The sequence below is a fragment of the Pristiophorus japonicus genome, chromosome 7, assembly GCF_044704955.1.
Source record: "Pristiophorus japonicus isolate sPriJap1 chromosome 7, sPriJap1.hap1, whole genome shotgun sequence".
Taxonomy (NCBI): domain Eukaryota; kingdom Metazoa; phylum Chordata; class Chondrichthyes; family Pristiophoridae; genus Pristiophorus; species Pristiophorus japonicus.
In genome coordinates this window covers 217584160-217607865 of record NC_091983.1, presented here as the reverse complement: position 1 = coordinate 217607865, position 23706 = coordinate 217584160, and the positions used below count along the sequence as shown (strand labels likewise).

Genomic DNA, 23706 nt, shown 5'->3' with positions numbered 1-23706 from the left:
TTACAGTCTCTGTCACAGACAGTGGAAAAGGGGAGGTGCAACGAGACCTGGGTGTCATGGTACATCAGTCATTGAAGGTTGACATGCAGGTACAGCAGGCGGTTAATAAAGCAAATGGCATGTTGGCCTTCATAGCGAGGGGATTTGAGTACAGGGGCAGGGAGTTGTTGCTACAGTTGTACAGGGCCTTGGTGAGGCCACACCTGGAGTATTGTGTACAGTTTTGGTCTCCTAACTTGAGGAAGGACATTCTTGCTATTGAGGGAGTGCAGCGAAGGTTCACCAGACTGATTCCCGGGATGGTGGGACTGACAGATCAAGAAAGACTGGATCAACTGGGCTTGTATTCACTGGAGTTCAGAAGAATGAGAGGGGACCTCATAGAAACGTTTAAAATTCTGATGGGTTTAGACAGGATAGATGCAGGAAGAATGTTCCCAATGTTGGGGAAGTCCAGAACCAGGGGTCACAGTCTGAGGATAAGGGGTAAGCCATTTAGGACCGAGATGAGGAGAAACTTCTTCACCCAGAGAGTGGTGAACCTGTGGAATTCTCTACCACAGAAAGTTGTTGAGGCCAATTCACTAAATATATTCAAAAAGGAGCTAGATGTAGTCCTTACTACTAGCGGGGTCAAGGGGTATGGCAAGAAAGCAGGAATGGGGTACTGAAGTTGCATGTTCAGCCATGAACTCATTGAATGGCGGTGCAGGCTAGAAGGACCGAATGGCCTACTCCTGCACCTATTTTCTATGTTTCTATGTTTCAATGAAGGAAAGGGTGGGAGGGGAGTCTGGTTTGCTGCACACTCCTTCCGCTGCCTCCGCTTGCTTTCTGCATTTTTTTTTTTTGAAATTCGTAGCCAATCGTTCCAATTCTTTGTCAAATCACAAACGCCAGAGGTCACCTTGCACACATCAAGGATCACTCTGCGCCAATGCTCTTAGCCAAAAGGCCTAGAGCCACTGCACCGTTCCTGGAAGTACTGCAATACCAGGTTCGTGCCATGGAGGTGGATGGGTCAGGTCCCCCACACACCTCCTATTTCCAAAAAAGCAAGCATATACCTTCCTGATCCAGGGAGAACCACCTTGGGGTTATGGTCGTTACTCCCCTGTCAGGTCAGTTACGCATGATCTTAGCCATGATCTTCCTCTATTTATAAACATAAGTAACCCATAGGCTTTTTAACCACATTATCAACTTACCCTGGCACCTTTAAGGATTTGTGTATATGGTCACCAAGGTCTCTCTGCTCATCTACACTTTTCAAAATCGTGGGAATTATAGTATACCTTCTTTCCATATTAGTCCTCCCAAAGTGCATCACTTCACACTTCTCCACACTGAACTCCATCTGCCATGCTTCTGCCCGTTTCACCATCCTGTCTTCGTCATCCTGTAGCCTCTGATAATCCTCATCGTGATCCACTACTTTGCCAAATTTTGTATCATCTGCAAACTTTATAATGCTGCTCCTTACACCCGAGTCAGGGTCGTTTAGAAAAGTTGAAAAGAATAATGGACCCAAGACACTTGGGGACACTGCTGCATGTCACCTGCCAGTCTGAAAAGCAGCCATCCACCCTGGAACTCCCTCCCTAAACCTCTCCAGCTCTCTCTCTCTCCCTTTAACGTTCTTACCAGCAGTGAGAATTCTGATGTCGTCCTAAATGTTTGTTGTCAAGGATAGTTTGTTCTGCATCAGATTACAACAGCAACGTATTTATATAGCGCCTTTATCGTAGTACAACACCCCAAGGTGCTTCACAGGGTCGTTATCAAACAAAATTTGAGACCAAGACACATGAGATATTAGGCGATCAAAGAGGCAGGTTTTAAGGAGTGTCTTAAAGGAGGAGAGCGAGGTATGAGGTGGAGGGGTTTAGGGAGGGAATTCTAGAGTTAAGGGTCTAGACAACTGAGGGCACGGCTGCCTATGGTGAAGTGATGAAAATTGGGGAAAAGACCAGAATTGAAGGAGCAGAGGAATGTTTTATTACGCAGCGAGTTGTTATGATCTGGACTGCTCTGCCTGAAAGGGTGGTGGAAGCAACAACAACTTGTATTTATATAGCACCTTTACCGTAGTGAATTGTCCCGAGGCGCTTCACAGGAGTGTCATGAGATAAAAATTTGACACCGAACCGCACAAGTAGAATTTAGCGCAGGAGCACGTTCAACAATAACTTTCAAAAGGGAATTAGATAATTACTTGAAAAGGAAACGTTTGCAGGGCTACGGGGAAAGAGCAGAGAGTGGGACTAATTGGATCGCTCTTTCAAAGAACCAGCACAGGCCCGATGGGTCGAAGGGCCTCCTTTGTGCTGTAAGATTCTATTGCCTCAGGAAGGCGGAACAATCGGCTGTCCCCACCTGTGGGGACTTCAGCCTCTTTAAATGTGTGGCCTTGTGCATCAAGGATATTCGAGTCGACCTTGCTTCATTGAATTATTAGGCTTCTCGAATTGAAAAAACATTGGTGAATGTTTCACTTGAACATAGGTCTGAACTTGCAGCCAAATCCTTGAGTAAAATGAGGTGTTGTTTTTACTTGTACGTGGCTTATAATGCTGGATTGCCACATGTCGGAAAGCATTGCGTGACTTCTTGAAGAGCTGTGTAGCATTTCACAAAGCACAGAAGGTGTAGGGAGCAGGTTGACGGGCTGGTTTGAAACAAATTCTGAGACAAGGCAGGGTCGCCCACTGATGATTTATTTCTTCAGTGCTGCGTTCAACAGCAATGACTGACGTGAATCTCGGTGACACTGTCACTGTGGTGTATGTAGCACTCAAATCACTGACTCCACACAGTCTGGTGTTGTTGTAACTGCTGTGACCTTAGTCCTTTATTGTGTAACTCCAGAGTGCCTCTCAGGTGTGGTGGGCAGCCTTTTATACTCTGTCTTGCAGGTACTTTCAGGTCTCCCAACACAGCGCCCTCTGTGGCGCACCATTGTACTTATACATTTAATGTACCTGGACAATACATAACATCTCACTCCCCCTGCAGTTCCAAGAGCCATTGCCTGTAGTGACTCTGCACTGTACTATAAAGTCACACGAGGCATGTACTGCAGACAAGGTCACTACATGACCTGCACCTTTATTCCCAGGACAAAGGAGTGCTGAGCCTGCGTGTAACCTCCCTTTAAGTACCTGGCTGACCAGGTGAGGAGTGTCTCCCACAAGTTCACCCCCTGTGGTCAAGGTGTGCATTTCACAGTTGTATACAGTGTACAGCGTTGTTACATAAAGGTTACAGTTATGTGAAGGTTACAAACATGACATCACCTCCCCCCTAATGTCTTTGGGTCAAAGATTCAGTCTTTCAGGCGGTCGACGCTCTCTCGTGGAGCGCCGCAGTTGTGGCTCTGGTGGTTGAGCGTAGCATGCGTCTCTGTCGCCTGAGTTGATTCCGGGCTGGCCGCAGGGACTGTGCATCCTGTTGAATGTCCTTGTTGCTCGTTCACTGGCAGTGGTGTTGTTGACATCCCATGGTCTTCTTCAGGTTCCTCAGTGTCCATGCTGAACCTTTTCTTTACCTGGTCCAGATGTTTGCGACATATCTGCCCATTGTTTAGTCTGACCACTATGACCCTATTCCCCTCTTTGCCTATTACAGTGCCCTCAAACCACTTGGGTCCCAATGCGTGATTGAGAACGAATACAGGGTCATTGATTTCTATACATCTCCCCACTGAGTTGCGATCATGGCACTCGATTTGGGACTGACGCGTGCCCTCAACAATGTCCGACAGAGCAGGATGAATGAGGGACAGCCGTGTTTGAAGCGTGTGTTTCACGAATAGTTCCGCGGGCGGGACTCCCGTGAGCGAATGCGGGCGGGACCTATAGGCCAGCAGGAGGCGCGATAGGCGGTACTGAAGAGAGGGTCCTTGAATCCGGAGCATGCCCTGTTTTATGATTTGAACCACACGTTCCGCCTGGCCATTGGAAGCCGGCTTGAACGGTGTTGTCCTGACGTGTTTGATACCATTACCCGACATAAACTCCTGGAATTCATAGCTAGTAAAACACGGGCCATTGTCATCTTGGAATACGATTATGCCAGGAATGGATTTAAGCAAGTTTTCCATGTTCCTCTGGAAGATAGTGGTCGCTGAACAAATGTCAAACGACACCTGTTGTAAACAAATAGCCCCTTGTGCGTAGTGATGGTGGTTAGTAGCTTGGATTCTTCGGTCAGTTCCTGAGTCATATAGGCTGAAGTGAGGTCCAACTTGGTGAACAGCTTGCCACCTGCCAGCATGGCAAAAAGATCCTCCGCTCTCAGAAGCGGGTATTGGTCTTGTAGTGACACTCGGTTGATGGTGGCCTTGTAGTCGCCACAAATCCTGACCGAGCCATCCGCTTTAAAGGACTGGGACGATGGGGCTTGCCCAGTCACTGAATTCAACAGGCGATATTATGCCCTCTCTTAGCAGCCTGTCCAACTCACTCTCAATTTTCTCACGCATCACATACGGCACGGCTCTGGCTTTGTGGTGCACTGGTCTGGCATCCGGGGTGATGCGTATCACTACTTTGGTGCCCTTGAAGGTCCCGACCCCAGGTTGAAATAGTGATTCGAATTTCTGTCGGACCTGTGAGCATGAACTTCGCTCCACAGATGAAATGGCGTGCACATCCCCCCATTTCCAGTTCATCTAAGCTAGCCAGTTCCTCCCCAAAATCGCAGGACCATTCCCTGAGACAATCCAGAGTAGCAGCCGGTTCTCTGATCCATTATGTGTGACCACCAAATTTGCACTGCCGAGCACTGGGATGATCTCTTTGGTGTACATTCGGAATTGCGTCTCGATGCGTTCTAGTTTGGGTCTGCTAGCTTTGAGTGGCCATAGTCTTTCAAATTGTTGGACACTCATAAGTGACTGGCTAGCTCCTGTGTCCAGCTCCATGCGTACCGGGATGCCATTTAATAGGACTTTCATCATCATAGGCGGCGTTTTAGTGTATGAGCTGTAAACGTCTGCCGCGTGAACCCGCTGGACTTCAGCGTCCATGGCTGTGCCCCAAGCATCCAACTGCCTTGCAGACCCCTCGTCTGGTTCCTCTGCCTCATAAACTAACCTCGCTACGGATTTTCTGCACATTCTGGCCCAATGTCCCTTGAAATTGCAGTTTCTGCAGATAAATTGTTGAACCCTGCAGGTTTTCGCAGTGAGTCTTCCCCCGTACCTCCAGCATGAGCTGAGATTGTTGTGGACAAAGGGACTGTTACCAGGCATTCCTCTCTGATTGATTCTTTGATTATTCCTGATCACTCTGTTGCTGTGTGTCAATGGTCCCATCCCGGAATGTATTGTCCCTTGTGATGGTGTGAATTGCTGATCCTCCTGCCATTGTCTATGTTGCTGGCCCACCCTGGAATCTGTTGCTGCCTGGGCGGTGTTAAATTGCCCTTGGCTGCCTGCCTGAGCGGTGTCAAATTGCCCTTGCCTGCCTGTGGGGTTCTGTGTCTTTTTTACAACGTTAACTCCCTGGTTCATCGCCACATTGAAACCAGGCTGAGCGCGTAAATTAGCTTGGTCTCCTCTTCCCCTGCCAAGAAGGTCTGAGCTATCAAAGCTGCCCTTTCCAAAGTCAAGTCCTCGGTCTCAATAAGCTTCCTGAAAATCCCGGCATGACCAATGCCCTCACTGAAGAAATCTCTTAACATCTCCACCCTGCAGGCATCTGTGAACTTACAGAGGCTGGCCAAATGCCAAAGGTCCGCAACGAAGTCCGGTATGCTCCGTCCCTCCCGACGTCTGTGTGAATAGAATCTGTGTCGGGCCATGTGTACGCTGCTCGCCGGTTTGAGGTGCTCACTGATCAGTTTACTGAGCTCCTCAAAGGTTTTGTCCGACGGCTTCTCAGGTGCGAGCAGGTCTTTCATCAGCACGTACGTCTTAGGCCCACAGCTGGTCAGTAGATGCGTCCTTTGCTTGTCGGCTGCTGCCTCTCTCAGCCAGTCCTTCGTGACAAAGCTCTGCTGGAGCCTCTCAACGAAATTGCCCCAGTCCTCACCAACACAGTACCGTTCCTCTGAGCTACCGGTGGCCATCCTCGTGGGTCGTTGATTCCTGTTTTCCGTTGCCAAATGTAGTGTCTCTGCACTGTACTATAAAGTCACACGAGGCATGTACTGCTGACAAGGTCACTACATGACCTGCACCTATATTCCCAGGACAAAGGAGTGTTGAGCCTGTGTGGAACCTCCCTTTAAGTACCTGGCTGACCAGGTGAAGAGTGTCTCCCACAAGCTCACCCCCTGTGGTCAAGGTGTGTATTTCACAGTTGTATATAGCGTACAGTGTTGTTACATATTGGTTACAGTTATGTGAAGGTTACAAGCATGACATTGCCAGTAACCTCGGCCTTGTTCATCCTGGTTGATTTGTGAGTGTGAGTCCATGACCATCCACTTCCCTCTTTCCCCCCCCCCCCCCATGTAGAGATTATGCTTGCGATTCGGTGCAAGCATGTGGTATTAGCAGTCCTTACATGGGTGATGAAGTCACGAGTATAACCTCCAACAGAAAGCAGGTATACATGGATAGTACATTTGTATGGTACATATATTGTATGGTACAGATGTTATGTCAAAAGGTTGCAGGTACACTGAACAGTTATTTAATCCCAGCTCACTGGGTGCGGTATGCTGCCCCTTTTTGCCCGAGGTAATGGGCTGCGCTGAGACAGGGTATCGCAACTAGTGCGTTGCCTCTGTTCTCAGTAGTCGCCTTAGTGGCTCATCTGCAGCCGCTGAACCATTGCATGAATCACGTAAAATCGCCTTGGTCCATTAGGCATGTTAGTCACGGACCCCTTAACCCTTTTACTTGTAACTCATGGTATTAACTGTTTTCGTAAATCATTCATATCCATCATTTTAAACACAGTATCCATATAGCATCAAAATATTAACTCTTATCCTAAATCACGTCATCATACAAATCACATTACTCAATTAGACTCGCTTTTGCCTTACAAAAGTCTCTTTGTGGGGACCGCCAACGGTGTAAGATCCTTTTAAGGCTCCCGGATGCATTTCCCTTTTAAGACGCCATCTTGTGGTTCCCACGAGGCTTCCACTGGGCGCCGCCATTTTAGTTGCTCTGTTTGCCTTTGTCCTGCTGAACTCTGCTGCTCTTGAGCTCACTGGCCTGGCGTTTTAGGAAGAACTAGAAGGGGTAAAGAAGGAAGAAAGAAGAAAAATGGCCAAGAACGATTGAATCTTGAATCGTGGCAGAAATGGTTCTGTGGTTTCGATCAGTCATAGTCCCTGTGGCCTCCGTAACTGCCATAACTGCTGCCTAATCCGCCGCTCTGGCTCTTGTGCCCACCCGAGTAGCTGTCGCGTTCTCCCGGGTCATACCTGCCGGCACTGTAGCCTCCTCTCCTGCCGTTCCGGCCGCCGCCGTCCCGGCCTCCACCGTAGCCGTGACCGCCGCCCGACTTCCTCTCCGCGTGGGCCCCCCCGATTTGTCGTCCGTCGATGGATTTCCCGATCAACGCCTGCTCTTCCAGGGTCTGCTCGTCTGTGGAGGCTGAGGCTTGAGGTCAGGAGTTCTGGGCTGCTGTCGTCTGTGTGGGGATTGAGACTGCCGATGGACGGCTTCTTTCTCCTCCAGCTCGGTCGGCGCTGCTCTTTGGGGACACGGGGAACAGTGGTCTGTGGAGGAATGAAGTCTGCCCAGCTCCCACGGACCTTCCCCATCCACCTCTTGCCGGGAAGCGTCGGCCCATCGCCTGCAATGACCCACAAAGGTAAACCGTGCGTCTCGTCCCCTGAGATAGCTGCACATCCGCTCTGCCAAGAACAGGTATCAGTTCCCTAGTGTAGGTACGCAGCTTCGCCGTGACCGGGACCAGCTTGGGTCGTGCAGCTGGGTTGACCCACAGTTTCTCAAAAGTTCTCTGACTCATCAACGACGGACCCGAGCCCGTGTCCACTGCCATACTCACTGGGACTCCGTTGATCATGACTTCCATAATCACTGGGGCCGAATCGTCGTTACAAGCATACAATCCAAACGCATCATCTTCTTCTGCCTGCTCCTCGCTGGATAGCAGATCATCTACCATCTCCTCAGCCACACAGTGAGTCGTGTTTCTTTTGTACATACGCTGTGGCAGGTGTTGCACGTATACTCCGCAAACCTGCACCGGTGAGCCCCATGGCTTCCTCCATGGCGCCAGCATGGTGCTACTCGATTAGCCCCCCTCGGCGGACGCTGAGTTCCAAGACCCCGGGGTCCGTGCTCCTTGCCCTGGGCAGAGCCACGTTCTGCAGTTTTGTCCATGGCGGGCGCTATCCTGTGGACAGTGCCTGCCGGGTTCGAGACCGTGTGGATCATCTGTTTGGTGCTGCACGTCGAGGTCATAAATGCCCAGCTGATGGTGATGGCTTGCTTCAGGGTGACTGTGGGTTCAGTGGATAGCAGCTTGTGAAGGAGACCCTCATGGCCAATCCCCATACCAAAGACGTCTCGCAACGCGTCATCAAGGTGTGTGCCAAAATCACATGGTGCCGCGGGTCTCCTGAGGTCCGCAGCATATTTGGTGACATCCTGGCCCTCAGGTCTGCAGTGGTGGTAGAATTTGTACCGGGCCGTGAGGATGCTCTCCTTCGGTTTCAGTTGGTCACAAATGAGTGTGATCAGCTCCTCATATGACTTATCCCTGGTGCTCGCGGGTGCCAGCAAATCCCTGACGAGACAGTAAACCTCATCGCCACAACTGGAAAGTAATATCGCCTGTGAGTGTGAGTCCATGACCATCCACTTCTCGTCAGGTCGTTTGCTGTGAAGTAGTACTCGAGCCTTTCCGTAAAGGCCTCCCAATCATTGCCCACCGTAAAATCCTTTAGCGAGCCCAGAGTAGCCATGGTTGCATGAAGTTCGTCCGTGTCCTCGTCGCCAATGTGGTGTATGTAGCACTCAAATCACTGACTCCACACGGTCTGGTGTTGTGGTAACTGCTGTGACCTTAGTCCTTTATTGTCTGACTCCAGAGTGCCTCTCAGGTGTGGTAGGCAGCCTTTTATACTCTGTCTTGCAGGTACTTTCAGGTTTCCCATCACAGCGCCCTCTGTGGCGCACCATTGTACTTATACATTTAATGTACCTGAACAATATATAACAGTCACGAGCAAAGCGATTAATAATCTACCTTGCGGAGGCATCGTTGGTGACTTGAGATATCTACTGTACATGGTCCATGTCTCTGAGCCAAAAAGGAGGGCAGGTATTACTACAGCCCTGTAGACCATGAGCTTGGTGATAGATTTGACGGCCTGGTCTTCGAACAGTTTTATCCTCAGGTGGCCGAAGGCTGGGCTGGTGCACTGATAAAGTGCAACAGCCTCACTGACACCTGGGGGTCCCAGGCCAAAGACCGCCCTAAGTGGAGGAACTGCATCCGGGAGGGCACTGAGTTCCTCGAGTCTCATCGCCGAGAGCATGCAGAAAACAAGCGCAGGCAGCGGAAAGAGCGTGCGGCAAACCTGCCCCACCCATCCTTTCCTCAACCAACTATCTGTCCCATCTGTGACAGAGACTGTGGCTCTCGTATTGGACTGTTCAGCCACCTAAGGACTCATTCTAAGAGTGGAAGCAAGTCTTCCTCGATTCCGAGGGACTGCCTATGATGATGATTATAACCTACCATTTTGCAGGCAAAGAGTAGGCAATTTATGCGGAACTGGAGTAATGAATCAATATAGAAACAAACCTGTGATGACCGAATTGAAACAAGACAGCTCCGATAGTGTGGGGGTGTTCAACAAATGACCACAGATAGATCATTACGCGTGCAATGAACGCTTGCATTAATGGCTCTCGAAATGCATAGTTTTTTATTTAATTGATTCATTCTCGGGATGTGGTCGTCGCTGGCAAGGCAGACATTTACTGCCCACCCTTAGTCGTCCTGAGAAAATGGTGGCGTGCCCTCTACAGCTGAGTGTCTCGCTAGGCCATTACAGAGGGCAGTTAAGAGGCAACCACATTGGCGAGGGATTGGAGTCACGTATAGGCCCGACTGGGTAAGGACGGCAGGTTTCCTTCTCTAAAGGGCATTCGTGAACATGTTGGGTTTTTACGACAATCCGAAGGAGAAATTTCTTCACTCAGAGGGTTCTGAATCTTTGGAATTCTCTACCCCAGAGGGCTGTGGATGCTGAATCGTTGAGTATATTCAAGGCTGCAATAGGTAGATTTTTGGACTCGAGAGGAATCAAGGGATATGGAGATCAGGCGGGAAAGCAGAGTTCAGGTCAAAGAAAAGCAATGATCTTATTGAATGGGGGAGCAGGCTCGAGAGGCCAAACGGCCTACACCTGCTCCAAATTCTTATGTTCTTATGTATGACAGCTTCATGGTCACTGTTAACTGATACCAGTAAACTGAGCTTAAATTCGCAAACTCCCATGGTGGGATTTTAACTTATGTTCTCAGGACCATTAGCCCAGGCCTCTGGATTACTAGTCCAGTAAGGTAATCATGTATTTGGGTCCCCCATTATTAAGAAAGGACACCCTCAAAGCCACCCTGATAAAGTGCAACATCCCCACTGACACCTGGGAGTCCCTGGCCAAAGACCACCCGAAATGGAGGAAGAGCATCCGGGAGGGCGCTGAGCACCTCGAGTCTCGTCGCCGAGAGCATGCAGAAACCAAACGCAGGCAGCGAAAGGAACGTGCGGCAAACCAGACTCCCCGCCCACCCTTTCCTTCAACCACTGTCTGTCCCACCTGTGACAGAGACTGTAATTCCCGTATTGGACTGTTCAGCCACCTGAGAGCTCACTTTTAGAGTGGAAGCAAGTCTTCCTCGATTTCGAGGGGCTGCCGATGATGATGAGAGTTGTCCATGGGTTTTCACAATAGGAATAGCAGAGCCTGAGATTGCCAGACTGCTGCTCGTCAGATTTCTCCCTTTTTCTGTATTTGTTGGACATTATTTTTATTCTTGTTCATTAACAGCAAAAAATCACAAGGGTCGGAAATTGCCCGGCGCCCTGATTGGGGACAGTAACCTTCGATGGCCGGGACTTTCAGCGTCCGGCGCGGATGTCCCGCTTCCCCCCCAGCCGCTGAATTGGGCCATACGCCCCTCACAGGAAGCGGAGCGCGATCTCGCCTGCTCCACTTCCTTTGGCAGCGGATCCTGGGGCACTATTGGTGTGAAATGTTCAGTGCTCCATGGATACTCCACAGAGCCCTGACACGCTTCAGGACTGGAAAACTGTAGCTGCGAGGAACGATTGGATAGGCTGGGGTTGTTTTCTTTGCAACTTCATTCCGTTTGAGATCTTAATAACTGACGGTGCTGGGAAGCTTTCATTTCTTTGAGCATGAGCTGACCCAAAACAAACCTTCCGGTTATAAAAGGGGTCAGGGGGTCTAGTAAGGAGGAGGAACTGAGGGAAATCCTTATTAGCCGGGAAATTGTGTTGGGGAAATTGATGGGATTGAAGGCCGATAAGTCCCCAGGGCCTGATGGACTGCATCCCAGAGTACTTAAGGAGGTGGCCTTGGAAATAGTGGATGCGTTGACAGTCATTTTCCAACATTCCATTGACTCTGGATCAGTTCCTATAGAGTGGAGGGTAGCCAATGTAACCCCACTTTTTAAAAAAGGAGGGAGAGAGAAAACAGGGAATTATAGACCGGTCAGCCTGACATCGGTAGTGGGTAAAATGATGGAATCAATTATTAAGGATGTCATAGCAGTGCATTTGGAAAGAGGTGACATGATAGGTCCAAGTCAGCATGGATTTGTGAAAGGGAAATCATGCTTGACAAATCTTCTGGAATTTTTTGAGGATGTTTCCAGTAGAGTGGATAAGGGAGAACCAGTTGATGTGGTATATTTGGACTTTCAGAAGGCGTATGACAAGGTCCCACACAAGAGATTGATGTGCAAAGTTAGAGCACATGGGATTGGGGGTAGTGTATTGACATGGATTGAGAACTGGTTGTCAGACAGGAAGCAAAGAGTAGGAGTAAATGGGTACTTTTCAGAATGGCAGGCAGTGACTAGTGGGGTACCGCAAGGTTCTGTGCTGGGGCCCCAGCTGTTTACACTGTACATTAATGATTTAGATGAGGGGATTAAATGTAGTATCTCCAAATTTGCGGATGACACTAAGTTGGGTGGCAGTGTGAGCTGCGAGGAGGATGCTGTGAGGCTGCAGAGCGACTTGGATAGGTTAGGTGAGTGGGCAAATGCATGGCAGATGAAGTATAATGTGGATAAATGTGAGGTTATCCACTTTGGTGGTAAAAACAGAGAGACAGACTATTATCTGAATGGTGACAGATTAGGAAAAGGGGAGGTGCAAAGAGACCTGGGTGTCATGGTACATCAGTCATTGAAGGTTGGCATGCAGGTGCAGCAGGCGGTTAAGAAAGCAAATGGCATGTTGGCCTTCATAGCAAGGGGATTTGAGTACAGGGGCAGGGAGGTGTTGCTACAGTTGTACAGGGCATTGGTGAGGCCACACCTGGAGTATTGTGTACAGTTTTGGTCTCCTAACCTGAGGAAGGACATTCTTGCTATTGAGGGAGTGCAGCGAAGGTTCACCAGACTGATTCCCGGGATGGCGGGACTGACCTATCAAGAAAGACTGGATCAACTGGGCTTGTATTCACTGGAGTTCAGAAGAATGAGAGGGGACCTCATAGAAACGTTTAAAATTCTGACGGGGTTAGACAGGTTAGATGCAGGAAGAATGTTCCCAATGTTGGGGAAGTCCAGAACCAGAGATCACAGTCTAAGGATAATGGGTAAGCCATTTAGGACCGAGATGCGGAGGAACTTCTTCACCCAGAGAGTGGTGAACCTGTGGAATTCTCTACCACAGAAAGTTGTTGAGGCCAATTCACTAAATATATTCAAAAAGGAGTTAGATGAGGTCCTTACTACTAGGGGGATCAATGGGTATGGCGAGAAAGCAGGAATGGGGTACTGAAGTTGAATGTTCAGCCATGAACTCATTGAATGGCGGTGCAGGCTAGAAGGGCCGAATGGCCTACTCCTGCACCTATTTTCTATGTTTCTATGTTTCTATAAGTGTTTTAGTCTGAGGTTGTTTGATCACCAGGTGCATGGAACCAGTTTCACATCCAGCCGCAGGCACAAACCCAGTCTCTGATCGACTCCACTGGCTGTGGTTCCCTGAAGGTCGGAGCCATTATATTAAGCGAGCCATTTAACAACAGCAACTTGAATTTATATAGCGCCTTCAACGCAGTAAAAGGTCCCAAGGTGCTTCACAGCAGTGTTAGCAAACAAGATTTAACACCGAGCCTCATAAGGAGATATTAGGGCAGTTAAGGAGTGTCTTAAAGGAGGAAAGAGAGGTGGAGAGGTTTGCAGAGAGAGTTCCAGGGCTTAGGGCCTTGTAGCTGAAGGCATGGCCACCGATGGTTGAACGATTGTAATCAGGGATGCTCAAATGCCCAAAATTAGAGGAGTGCAGACATCTCGGGGGTGCGGGGGCGGGGGGGGGGGGGTGTTGTGAGGCCAGAGGAGATTACAGAGATAGGGAGGGGGACACCATGGAGGGATTTGTAAACACGGATGAGAATTTTGAAATCGAGGCGTTGCTTAACCGGGAACCAATGTAGGTCTGCGAGCACAGGGGTGATGGGTGAGCGGGACTTGGTGCGAGTTAGGACATGGGCAGCCGAGTTCTGAAGTTTACAGCGGTAGAATGTGGGAGGTTGGCCAGGAGTGCGTTGCAATAGTCAAGTCTAGAGGTAACAAAGGCATGGGTGAGGGCTTCAGCAGCGGATGAGCTGAGGCAGGAGTGCCTCATTTCTACTGCCAGCTTCAGATGTTCCACTTAAACCTACTGCACCCTAATCTGATTTTTACTTCATCAACTTGCATTGTTCATGACTCGGGGGGGCTTTGGGGGAATGAAGAAAGACTTGTATAGCGCCTTTCATTTGTTCAGGAAATCCCAAAGCACTTTACAATTAGTGAAGTACTTTTGAAGTGTAGTCACTGTTGTAATGTGGGAAACGCGGCAGCCAATTTGCGCACAGCACGCTCCCACAATGTGATAATGAACCAATAATCTGTTTTAGTGATGTTAATCGAGGGATAAATATTGGCCAGGGCACCGGGGAGAACTCCCCAGCTCATCTTCGATAGAGTGCCATGGGATCTTTTATCTCCAGCTGAGAGAGCAGACGGGACCTCGGTTTAACGTCTCATCCAAAAAGGGTCACCTCCAACAGTGCAGCGCTCCCTCAGTATTGCACTGTTAGCCTAGTTTTCTGTGTTCAAGTCCCCGGAGTGGGACTTGAACCCATGATCTTCTGATTCAGAGGCGGGAGTACGGCCAAAGAACATAAGAACATAAGAACATAAGAATTAGGAACAGGAGTTGGCCATCGAGCCCCTCGAACCTGCTCCGCCATTCAACAAGATCATGGCTGATCTGGCCGTGGACTCAGCTCCACTTACCCGCCCGCTCCCCGTAACCCTTAATTCCCTTATTGGTTAAAAATCTATCTATCTGTGACTTGAATACATTCAATGAGCTAGCCTCAACTGCTTCCTTGGGCAGAGAATTCCACAGATTCACAACCCTCTGGGAGAAGAAATTCCTTCTCAACTCAGTTTTAAATTGGCTCCCCCGTATTTTGAGGCTGTGCCCCCTAGTTCTAGTCTCCCCGACCAGTGGAAATAACCTCTCTGCCTCTATCTTGTCCATCCCTTTCATTATTTTAAATGTTTCTATAAAATCACCCCTCATCCTTCTGAACTCCAACGAGTAAAGACCCAGTCTACTCAATCTATCACCATAAGGTAAGCCCCTCATCTCCGGAATCAGCCTAGTGAATCGTCTCTGTACCCCCTCCAAAGCCAGTATATCCTTCCTTAAGTAAGGTGAGCAAAACTGCACGCAGTACTCCAGGTGCGGCCTCACCAATACCCTGTACAGTTGCAGCAGGACCTCCCTGCTTTTGTACTCCATCCCTCTCACAACTGGAAAGCGAATTCCACACGCTGCTCTCCTCCTTTTACAGTCTCCATCGAGGGCCGCTCTGTGGCGGTCTGTCGGGCTCTGCCGTGTATCACGGCGACCCGATTGTAGCTGAATGCAGACGCGTGCGACACGCTCAACATATGTAGCTAACCACAAGAGCAGGCCTCAACCAGGAACCACATTTGCAGATCCACTTGCGTCTGCAATGATGTTGGTTCCCTGCATGTTGCGTCATTTATACTTAGTAGTTTAGCCTTTGCCATCAAACAAATACCATGGCAACTCTTAAAAAGAGAAGGCTGAGGGGTGATCTAATAGAGGACTTTAAAATTATGGAAGTTTTGATAGAGTGGATACAGAGAGAATGTTTCCACTTGTGGGCAAGAGCATAACTAGAGGCCACTAAGAAATCCAATAGGGAATTCTGGAGTAACCTTTTCACCCAGAGAGTGGTGAGAATGTGGAACTCGCTACCACAGGGAGTGGTTGAAGCGGATGTGAATGGTATAGATGCATTTAAGGAGAGGCTAGATAAGTATACAGGTGCAGCACCCAAAATCCAGAACTCTCGGGACCGAGGCTGTTCCGGACTTCGTGTTTTTCCGGACTTTCGAACATGTTTCTGATGTCACGAATCCGGAAACACCCGAGCCCAGGTTTGGGTATTTCCGGATTTCGGAGCGTCAGAAAGACGGGGGAGGAACCCACCAAGGACTTGTTTGGGCGGGGCCCCACCGAGGAGCTGTGAGGACCCCGGTGAGGAGGTGTTCGGGCGGGCCGGTGAGGAGGTGTTCGGGCGGGCTGGTGAGGAGGTGTTCGGGCGGGCCGGTGAGGAGGTGTTCGGGCGGGGCCCCACCGAGGAGCTGTGAGGACCCCGGTGAGGAGGTGTTCGGGCGGGCCGGTGAGGAGGCCCTGAGGTATGGGCAGCGGTGAGCGGGGCGAGGCGAGGCGAGGGGCGGTGAGGCGAGGCCCGAGCTCGGGTAGTGGCAGGGTCCCAGGGTCGGCGGGTCCGGATTCCGGAACATTTTACAGATTCCGAACGACCCTGCCACCAATCGTCCCGAAGTCCGGATTCCGGAACTCCGGATTTTCAACGCTGCACCTGTATGATGGAAAAGGGAATAGTGGGTTATGCTGATAGATGAGGAAAGATGGGAGGAGCCTAGAGTGGAGCATGTTCGCCAGCCTGGATTGGTTGGGCCGAATGGCCTGTTTCTGTGCTGTATATCCTATGTAATTCTATTTAACTCTCCTGATAATGTAGTCTGCATCAAACCGGCTGCCTAACTGTCAGATGCTAAATGTTGAGGAAATGTTTCTGAATGACATGCACAAACTGATATAAACCATTGACGGGTACTGACATAAGGGAACACCTGTCAGCACCGATACTCTCCCTGGAAGTTTCCCAGGCTTTTTCCCACTGTAACTTTGGCAGTAACTTGCACGGAGTGGGAGCAGCTGTGAAGAAATTCCCAGCGTACATTACACGGCTGATGGAGTTGCATGGTCTTCTGTTGGATGTTTTGTACCAGAAAAGGCTCAACCCATCACATTGTCAGACTGGCAGAGTCTCCTCTGAAGAGCCAGCGCACGACAGGAGCAGGAGTAGGCCATTCAATGAGATCAGGGCTGATCTGATCATGGACTCAGCTCCACTTCCCTGCCCGCTCCCCATAACCCTTTACTCCCTTATCGCTCAAAAATCTGTCTATCTCCGCCTTAAATATATTCAATGACACAGCTCTCCGGGACCGAGAAATTCCCCAGATTTACAACCCTCTGAGAGAAGAAATTCCTCCTCATCTCAGTTTTAAATGGTCGGCCCCTTATTCTGAGACTATGCCCCTGAGTTCTAGTTTCCCCTATGAGTGGACATATCTGTTATGTCTCAAATAAAGCAATGTGACTGAGTACTGTCGACTTGAGTTAGTGTGACCTTAGTCTCTTTATTCTGACTCCAGAGTGCCGGCACAGCATGGGAGGCCTGCTTATATGCAGTGCTCCCAAGGGATGCTGGGATTCCTTGGGACTCCAACAGATGCGCCCTCTGGTGGCAGTAGAATGCTGGTCACAAGGTGTTGCATACATAACAATATCCTCTCCGCATCCATCTTGTCGAGCCCCCTCATTATCTTATATGTTTCGATAAGATCGCCTCTCATTCTTCTGAACTCCAGTGAGTACAGGCCCAACCTGCTCAACCTATCTTCATAAGTCAACCCCCTCATCTCCGGAATCAACCTAGTGAACCTTCTCTGAACAGCCTCCAATGCAAGTATATCCTTCCTTAAGAGTATATCCTTCCTCCAAGTCGTCATGGGTAATGCTTGCCACTCTGTCAAGCCTGTGTGGTGGCTGGTGTGCAACGGCCGCCCCACGTTAAAAAAATCCACGCACAGGCATCTTCCACCCTTCAGGACGCAGTCAGGACCTGGAATATTAGGATCTTCATTGGAACAACTGTGAACTTATCCTTTTTTGGCGTGGAAGCAAGTCATCCTCGTTTCGAGGGGCTGCCTATGATGATGATCCTTCCTTAAATACGGAGACCAAAACTGTACGCAGTACTCCAGGTGTGGCCTCACCAATACCCAGTACAGTTGTAGCAGGATCTCTCTGCTTTTATACTCTATCCCCCTTGCAATAAAGACCAACATTCCATTTGCCTTCCTGATCACTTGCTGTATCTGCGTACTAACTTTTTGTGTTTCATGCACAAGAACCCCCAGGTCCCTCTGTACTGCAGCATTTCAATTTTTATCCATTTAAATTATAATTTGCTTTTCTATTTTTTCCTGGCAAAGTGGATAACCTCACATTTTCCCACATTATATTCCATCTGCCAAATTTTTGCCCACTCACTTAGCCTGTCTATATCCCTTTGCAGATTTTTTGTGTCCTCCTCACAATTTGCTTTCCCATCCATCTTTGTACCATCAGCAAACTTGTCTACATTACACTCGGTCCCTTCATCCAAGTCATTAATTATAAATCTCCCAACCAAAATTCACCTCCGTAAATCGATATGTTGAGGTGAAAAAGAACATTTGCAGAGCAGAATAAATCACAAGTCAGGTGATGCCCATCTGTGTCCAATCCTGCCCTTCACCCCCACTGTCCGTTTGCAGCGGCCCTGCGTCGGAATCCAGCGGTTGGCACTTTGGGGTCAACTGGCCGACCCGACCCAAATTCAGGCCGTGGAGTTTTCGGCCTGGACCCGCTACCGCCCGAGTCTGATGACCGGCACAAGGGCATCATCAGAATGCGCACCACCATTTTCCCTCACATTACAAATGTCCCGACCAAAATTCACCTCCGTAGTCGATCCCCCGCCACGCGGTTCCCCCGTCAGGTTTTTCTGTCGGTGCACCTTCTCCTCGCTGTGCGCGGCCCGGCAGAGTGGCGGCCCTTCACAGGGGGGAGGGGGTGTGTGGGGGGGGGGGGGGGGCGGGGGCACTGCCACGGTTTGCCGGCCGACCTCCCAATCCGGCCTCCCTGGCGGCCCAGTGGTCGGATAAAACAAGTGAAAGATTCTCTCCCCTTTAACGGAGGCGAGAGAGAGCGTGGTGACACACACACTGTCACGTCACCACTTATCCACCGCTGATTGACAACGGCGGAGTCCCGGTCCGGCCCATATTCAGGCACCCAGCCTGCCTTTGAGTGATTGGCCTGCCCCCACTATGACACATTTCCTCTGCGACTTTGAAAACATTTCAAAGTCCTGAAAATGGCTCTTCCGATCGCATCAAGGATCCGTGCGGTAATTACAGAGAATAAATCCTAGGTGTGCCAGCTTTCTTGCGCTGCTGAACTTTGGCCCCATTATGTATAATGAGTGACTAAGATATATTTAAAATACAATTGTCATTAAGTAAAATGACTCCACCAAGTCAAACAGCTTCATTTCCCAACTCAAATATTGTTGTGACCAAAAGTATTCAAAGAAGATGGAAAACAAAAACACAGAGTTGCTCACATCAGTAGATTAACCTATTAACTCCCAGAGACTCCAGGACAATGCTTGAGGTTTGGAAACCTACTCCTAGTTCTAGGACGAGGGGACACAGACCCGCGATTCGAAGTGGGAAGATGTGCGGGCAGTTCAGATTAAACGACTTCATGTGGAGGACAGGGAATGTGTGGAACAGAGTGCCTGGGGACATAGCCAGGGCAGACAAAGTGGGAAGATTAAAAGGAGAGCTGGCTAGATATGTGAGGGAGTGGGTGCTTGAGGTGCATTGGTTCCTGGGGCTGTCAGGATTGACGGCAGAAACATGCCTGGTCCTGTGCTTTCCTGTGTTCCCAACCTATCAGTTCCTAATCGCGACCCAGTGACTCACACTGGGCGTAGGCTGAGGGCAGGATTGCTTGCTGTTGTCGAATATAATGCCAAGGACCAAATCAAGGTTCAGGTGTAGGGCCAGCCCAAGAACACCCCAGGCAGAACCTAGCTATGTGGAAAGGAGAGGGAGAAGCGATGGGTTAATTAGAGAACAAAATCTATATCCAATGCTGTGTTGGTAAATTCTAAAATTATACAAATGTACAATGTTTCTTGAGCTTTAAACTGCACACCTGGATTTTTTTCCAGCAAATCCATCGGAATCCCCAGTTTGTTGTGGATGGCATCACTCGGTTCGATGTGTGCCAAGGGACTGTGGGTAAGGTCTTGTCAGCGTGTGTGTATGTGTATTACATGATAACCAGGACCCTCCTACGTTATACCCCAGACCCCCGACCCCCCTACGTTATACCCCAGACCCCCGACCCTCCTACGTTATACCCCAGACCCCCGACCCTCCTATGTTATACCCCAGTCCCCCCAATGTTATACTCCAGACCCCCTACGTTATACCCCAGACCCCAGTCCCCCCAACGTTATACCCCAGACCCCAGTCCCCCCAACGTTATACCCCAGACCCCAGTCCCCCGAACGTTATACCCCAGACCCCCGACCCTCCTACGTTATACAGCAGACCCCCCTACGTTATACCCCAGACCCCAGTCCCCCCTAAGTTATACCCCAGACCCCCCTACGTTATTCCCCAGACCCCCGACCCACCTATGTTATACCCCAGACCCCCCTACGTTATTCCCCAGACCCCCCCCACGTTATACCCCAGACCCCCGACCCCCCTACGTTATACCCCAGACCCCCGACCCCCCTACGTTATACCCCAGACCCCCCTACGTTATACCCAAGACCCCAGACCCCCCTACGTTATACCCCAGACACCCCTACGTTATACCCCAGACACCCCGACGTTATACCCCAGACCCCCGACCCCCCTACGTTATACCCCAGACCCCCGACCCCCCTACGTTATACCCCAGACCCCCCTACGTTATACCCCAGACCCCCGACCCACCTATGTTATACCCCAGACCCCCCTACGTTATTCCCCAGACCCCCCTACGTTATACCCCAGACCCCCGACCCCCCTACGTTATATCCCAGTCCCCCCACGTTATACCCCAGACCCCCCTACGTTATACCCCAGATCCTCCCTACGTTATACCCCAGTCCCCCCACGTTATACCCCCGACCCCCCTACGTTATATCCCAGTCCCCCCACGTTATACCCCAGACCCCCCTACGTTATACCCCAGTCCCCCCTACGTTATACCCCAGATCCTCCCCACATTATACCCCAGTCCCCCCACGTTATACCCCCGACCCCCCCACATTATACCCCAGTCCCCCCACGTTATACCCCCGACCCCCCCACATTATACCCCAGTCCCCCCACGTTATACCCCCGACCCCCCTACGTTATACCCCCGACCCCCCTACGTTATACCCCAGACCCCCCCACGTTATACCCCAGACCCCCCCACGTTATACCCCAGACCCCCCCACGTTATACCCCAGACCCCCCCACGTTATACCCCAGTCCCCCCACGTTATACCCCAGTCCCCCCCACGTTATACCCCAGTCCCCCCCACGTTATACCCCAGTCCCCCCACGTTATACCCCCGACCCCCCCACATTATACCCCAGTCCCCCCACGTTATACCCCTGACCCCCCTACGTTATACCCCAGTCCCCCCCACGTTATACCCCAGTCCCCCCCACGTTATACCCCAGTCCCCCCCACGTTATACCCCAGACCCCCCTACGTTATACCCCAGTCCCGCCTACGTTATACCCCAGACCCCCCTACATTATACCCCAGACCCACCTACGTTATACCCCAGTCCCGCCTACGTTATACCCCAGATCCTCCCTACGTTATACCCCAGATCCTCCCTACGTTATACCCCAGACACCCCTACGTTATACCCCAGACCCACCTACGTTATACCCCAGTCCCCACTACGTTATACCCCAGATCCTCCCTACGTTATACCCCAGACACCCCTACGTTATACCCCAGACCCACCTACGTTATACCCCAGTCCCCCCTACGTTATACCCCAGTCCCCCCTACGTTATACCCCAGTCCCCCTACGTTATACCCCAGACCCCCCCATGTTATACCCCAGCTCCCCCCACATTATATCCCAGTCCCCCCCACATTATACCCCAGTCCCCCCCACGTTATACCCCAGACCCCCCTACGTTATACCCCAGTCCCCCCTACGTTATACCCCTGACACCCCTACGTTATACCCCAGTCCCGCCTATGTTATACCCCAGACCCCCCCACATTATACCCCAGATCCTCCCTACGTTATACCCCAGACCCCCCTACGTTATACCCCAGACACCCCTACGTTATACCCCAGTCCCCCCCACGTTATACCCCAGACACCCCTACGTTATACCCCAGGCACCCCTACGTTATACCCCAGAACCCCCCTATGTTATACCCCAGCTTCCCCCACATTATACCCCAGACCCCCCCCCCCCCACGATATACCCCAGTGCCCCCTACATTATATCTCCGAGCTCCCCCTATGTTATAATCCAAAGGCCCCCCTCTGCTATACCCTGCCTGTTTGCACACCGCAGGATCCCACAAACTGGAGTGAAATGAGGTGTTAGCCTGGATTATAATTGGTGTAGATGGGACAGTATGTGACACTGATGGCTTGTTTTTCTCCCTCCAGGAGACTGCTGGTTTCTGGCTGCACTAGCATCGCTGACGATGCAGCAAGACCTCTTTGCTCATGTTGTGCCGCACAATCAAGATTTTCAAAGAAATTATTTTGGTATTTTTCACTTCCGGGTCAGTATAAAAGTTTAACGTATCGGCTGCTGTATCCCACTGTTGCTATGGTAACATGTCTGTTGCTGTATCTCACTGTTGCTATGCTAATGTGTCTTTTGTTCCCTATATCCCATTATTTCTATGGTAACATGTCTAATCTGTTAATTGCCACTTCGGATGACTATGTCATCAATCAAGGAGCAAATGAACAAAAGTGCCCCCTTTTTAATGGCCCACAAACAATAAACTCCAAATTATAGATAAAACAGAAAGAAACGTATCTACTCAAATTGTTGTTGCCCGTTTCTGCTACCCGCTCCAGTCCCTCCAGTTCTCACCTGTCACTGAAGGCCTCAACCATGCTGCCTGGCATCGTATGCTCTTTCTCCAGGACCACCTGGGCATGAACAACCTCCTCCACTGCCTTCTGTACAGTAATGGAGAAAATAATGGGAATTCAGATAAACAAATCTGCAGGGCCCGATAGTCTCCACCCCATGGTATTAAAATAAGTCGGTGAAGACATTGCATGGCATTAATCATAATCTTCCAAAGTCTCTTGATTGGGAAATTATGCTGTTGGATTGTGTAATGTATGTACCCGTCAGTATGCTCAGAGGTTGGTGGAGCTGTTGCATTGTGAGTGGCTTAGCCAGTCACGTGATGTTCACAAGACTCAATAAAATCCCAGTCAGTTGGGTCTCGGTCATCCACGATGAGGTCTGCAGTTGTGAGCCTAGTGGATGAACTAATAATGTGTAGTGCGATTGTTAAACCTCTGTTAATAAACCAATTAGTTCTTAATAGCAATGTGTTGCTCGGAATTCTTAAACAAAGAACCCATGAAACAAATACATTACAGATTGGAAAATTGCAAACGTCACTCCATTATTTAAGAAGGGTAGGAGAGAGAAACCAGATAACTACAGACCTAACGTCAGTTGTGGGGAAGGTACTCAAATCTGTCATTAGGGTCAGAGTGACTGAACAGTTGGCCAAATATGAGCCGAGTCAGAGAGAGTCAGCATGAATTTGTGACGGATAATTCATGTCTGACTAAGCAAGTTGAATGTTTTGAGGAGGCCACTAGCACGGTGGATAAGGAAGTCTATAGATGTTATCTATATGGATTTCCAGAAGGTATTTGATAAGGTTCCACACAAGAGATTAATAGCAAAAATGAATGCTGCCGGTATTGGAGGCTTGTGACATGGGGTGGGAGATAGGAGACAGAGAGCAGAGATAAAGAGAATGTATTCTGATTGGTGAGATGTGACAAGTGGTGTTCCCATGGGATCTGTACTGGGGTCTCAGCTTTTCACCATATATAGCAATGCCTTGGATGAAGTAATAGAGCAGTTAAAACTTTGTCGAGTGTCTTTCAATGTGAGGTCATCCACTTTGGATCAATGAAAGACAAATCAGAGTATTTTCTAAATGGTGAGGAACTCGGATTTGTGCAGGAGCAAAGGGATTTGTGTGTCCATGTGCACAAATCAATACAAGTTAGTGAATAGGTAGAAAAAGT

General features: G+C 49.9%; 1 protein-coding gene across 1 annotated transcript in view; it reads left to right on the top strand.

Moving 5' to 3' along the window:
- LOC139266668 (calpain-14-like) overlaps positions 1-23706 on the top strand; it is a 111306-nt gene that overhangs the window by 5670 nt on the left and 81930 nt on the right. The window contains exons 3-4 of the mRNA XM_070884256.1: positions 19615-19684; positions 22078-22196. Coding sequence (XP_070740357.1) covers positions 19615-19684; positions 22078-22196 — 189 coding nt within the window. The remainder of the gene's footprint in view (positions 1-19614; positions 19685-22077; positions 22197-23706) is intronic.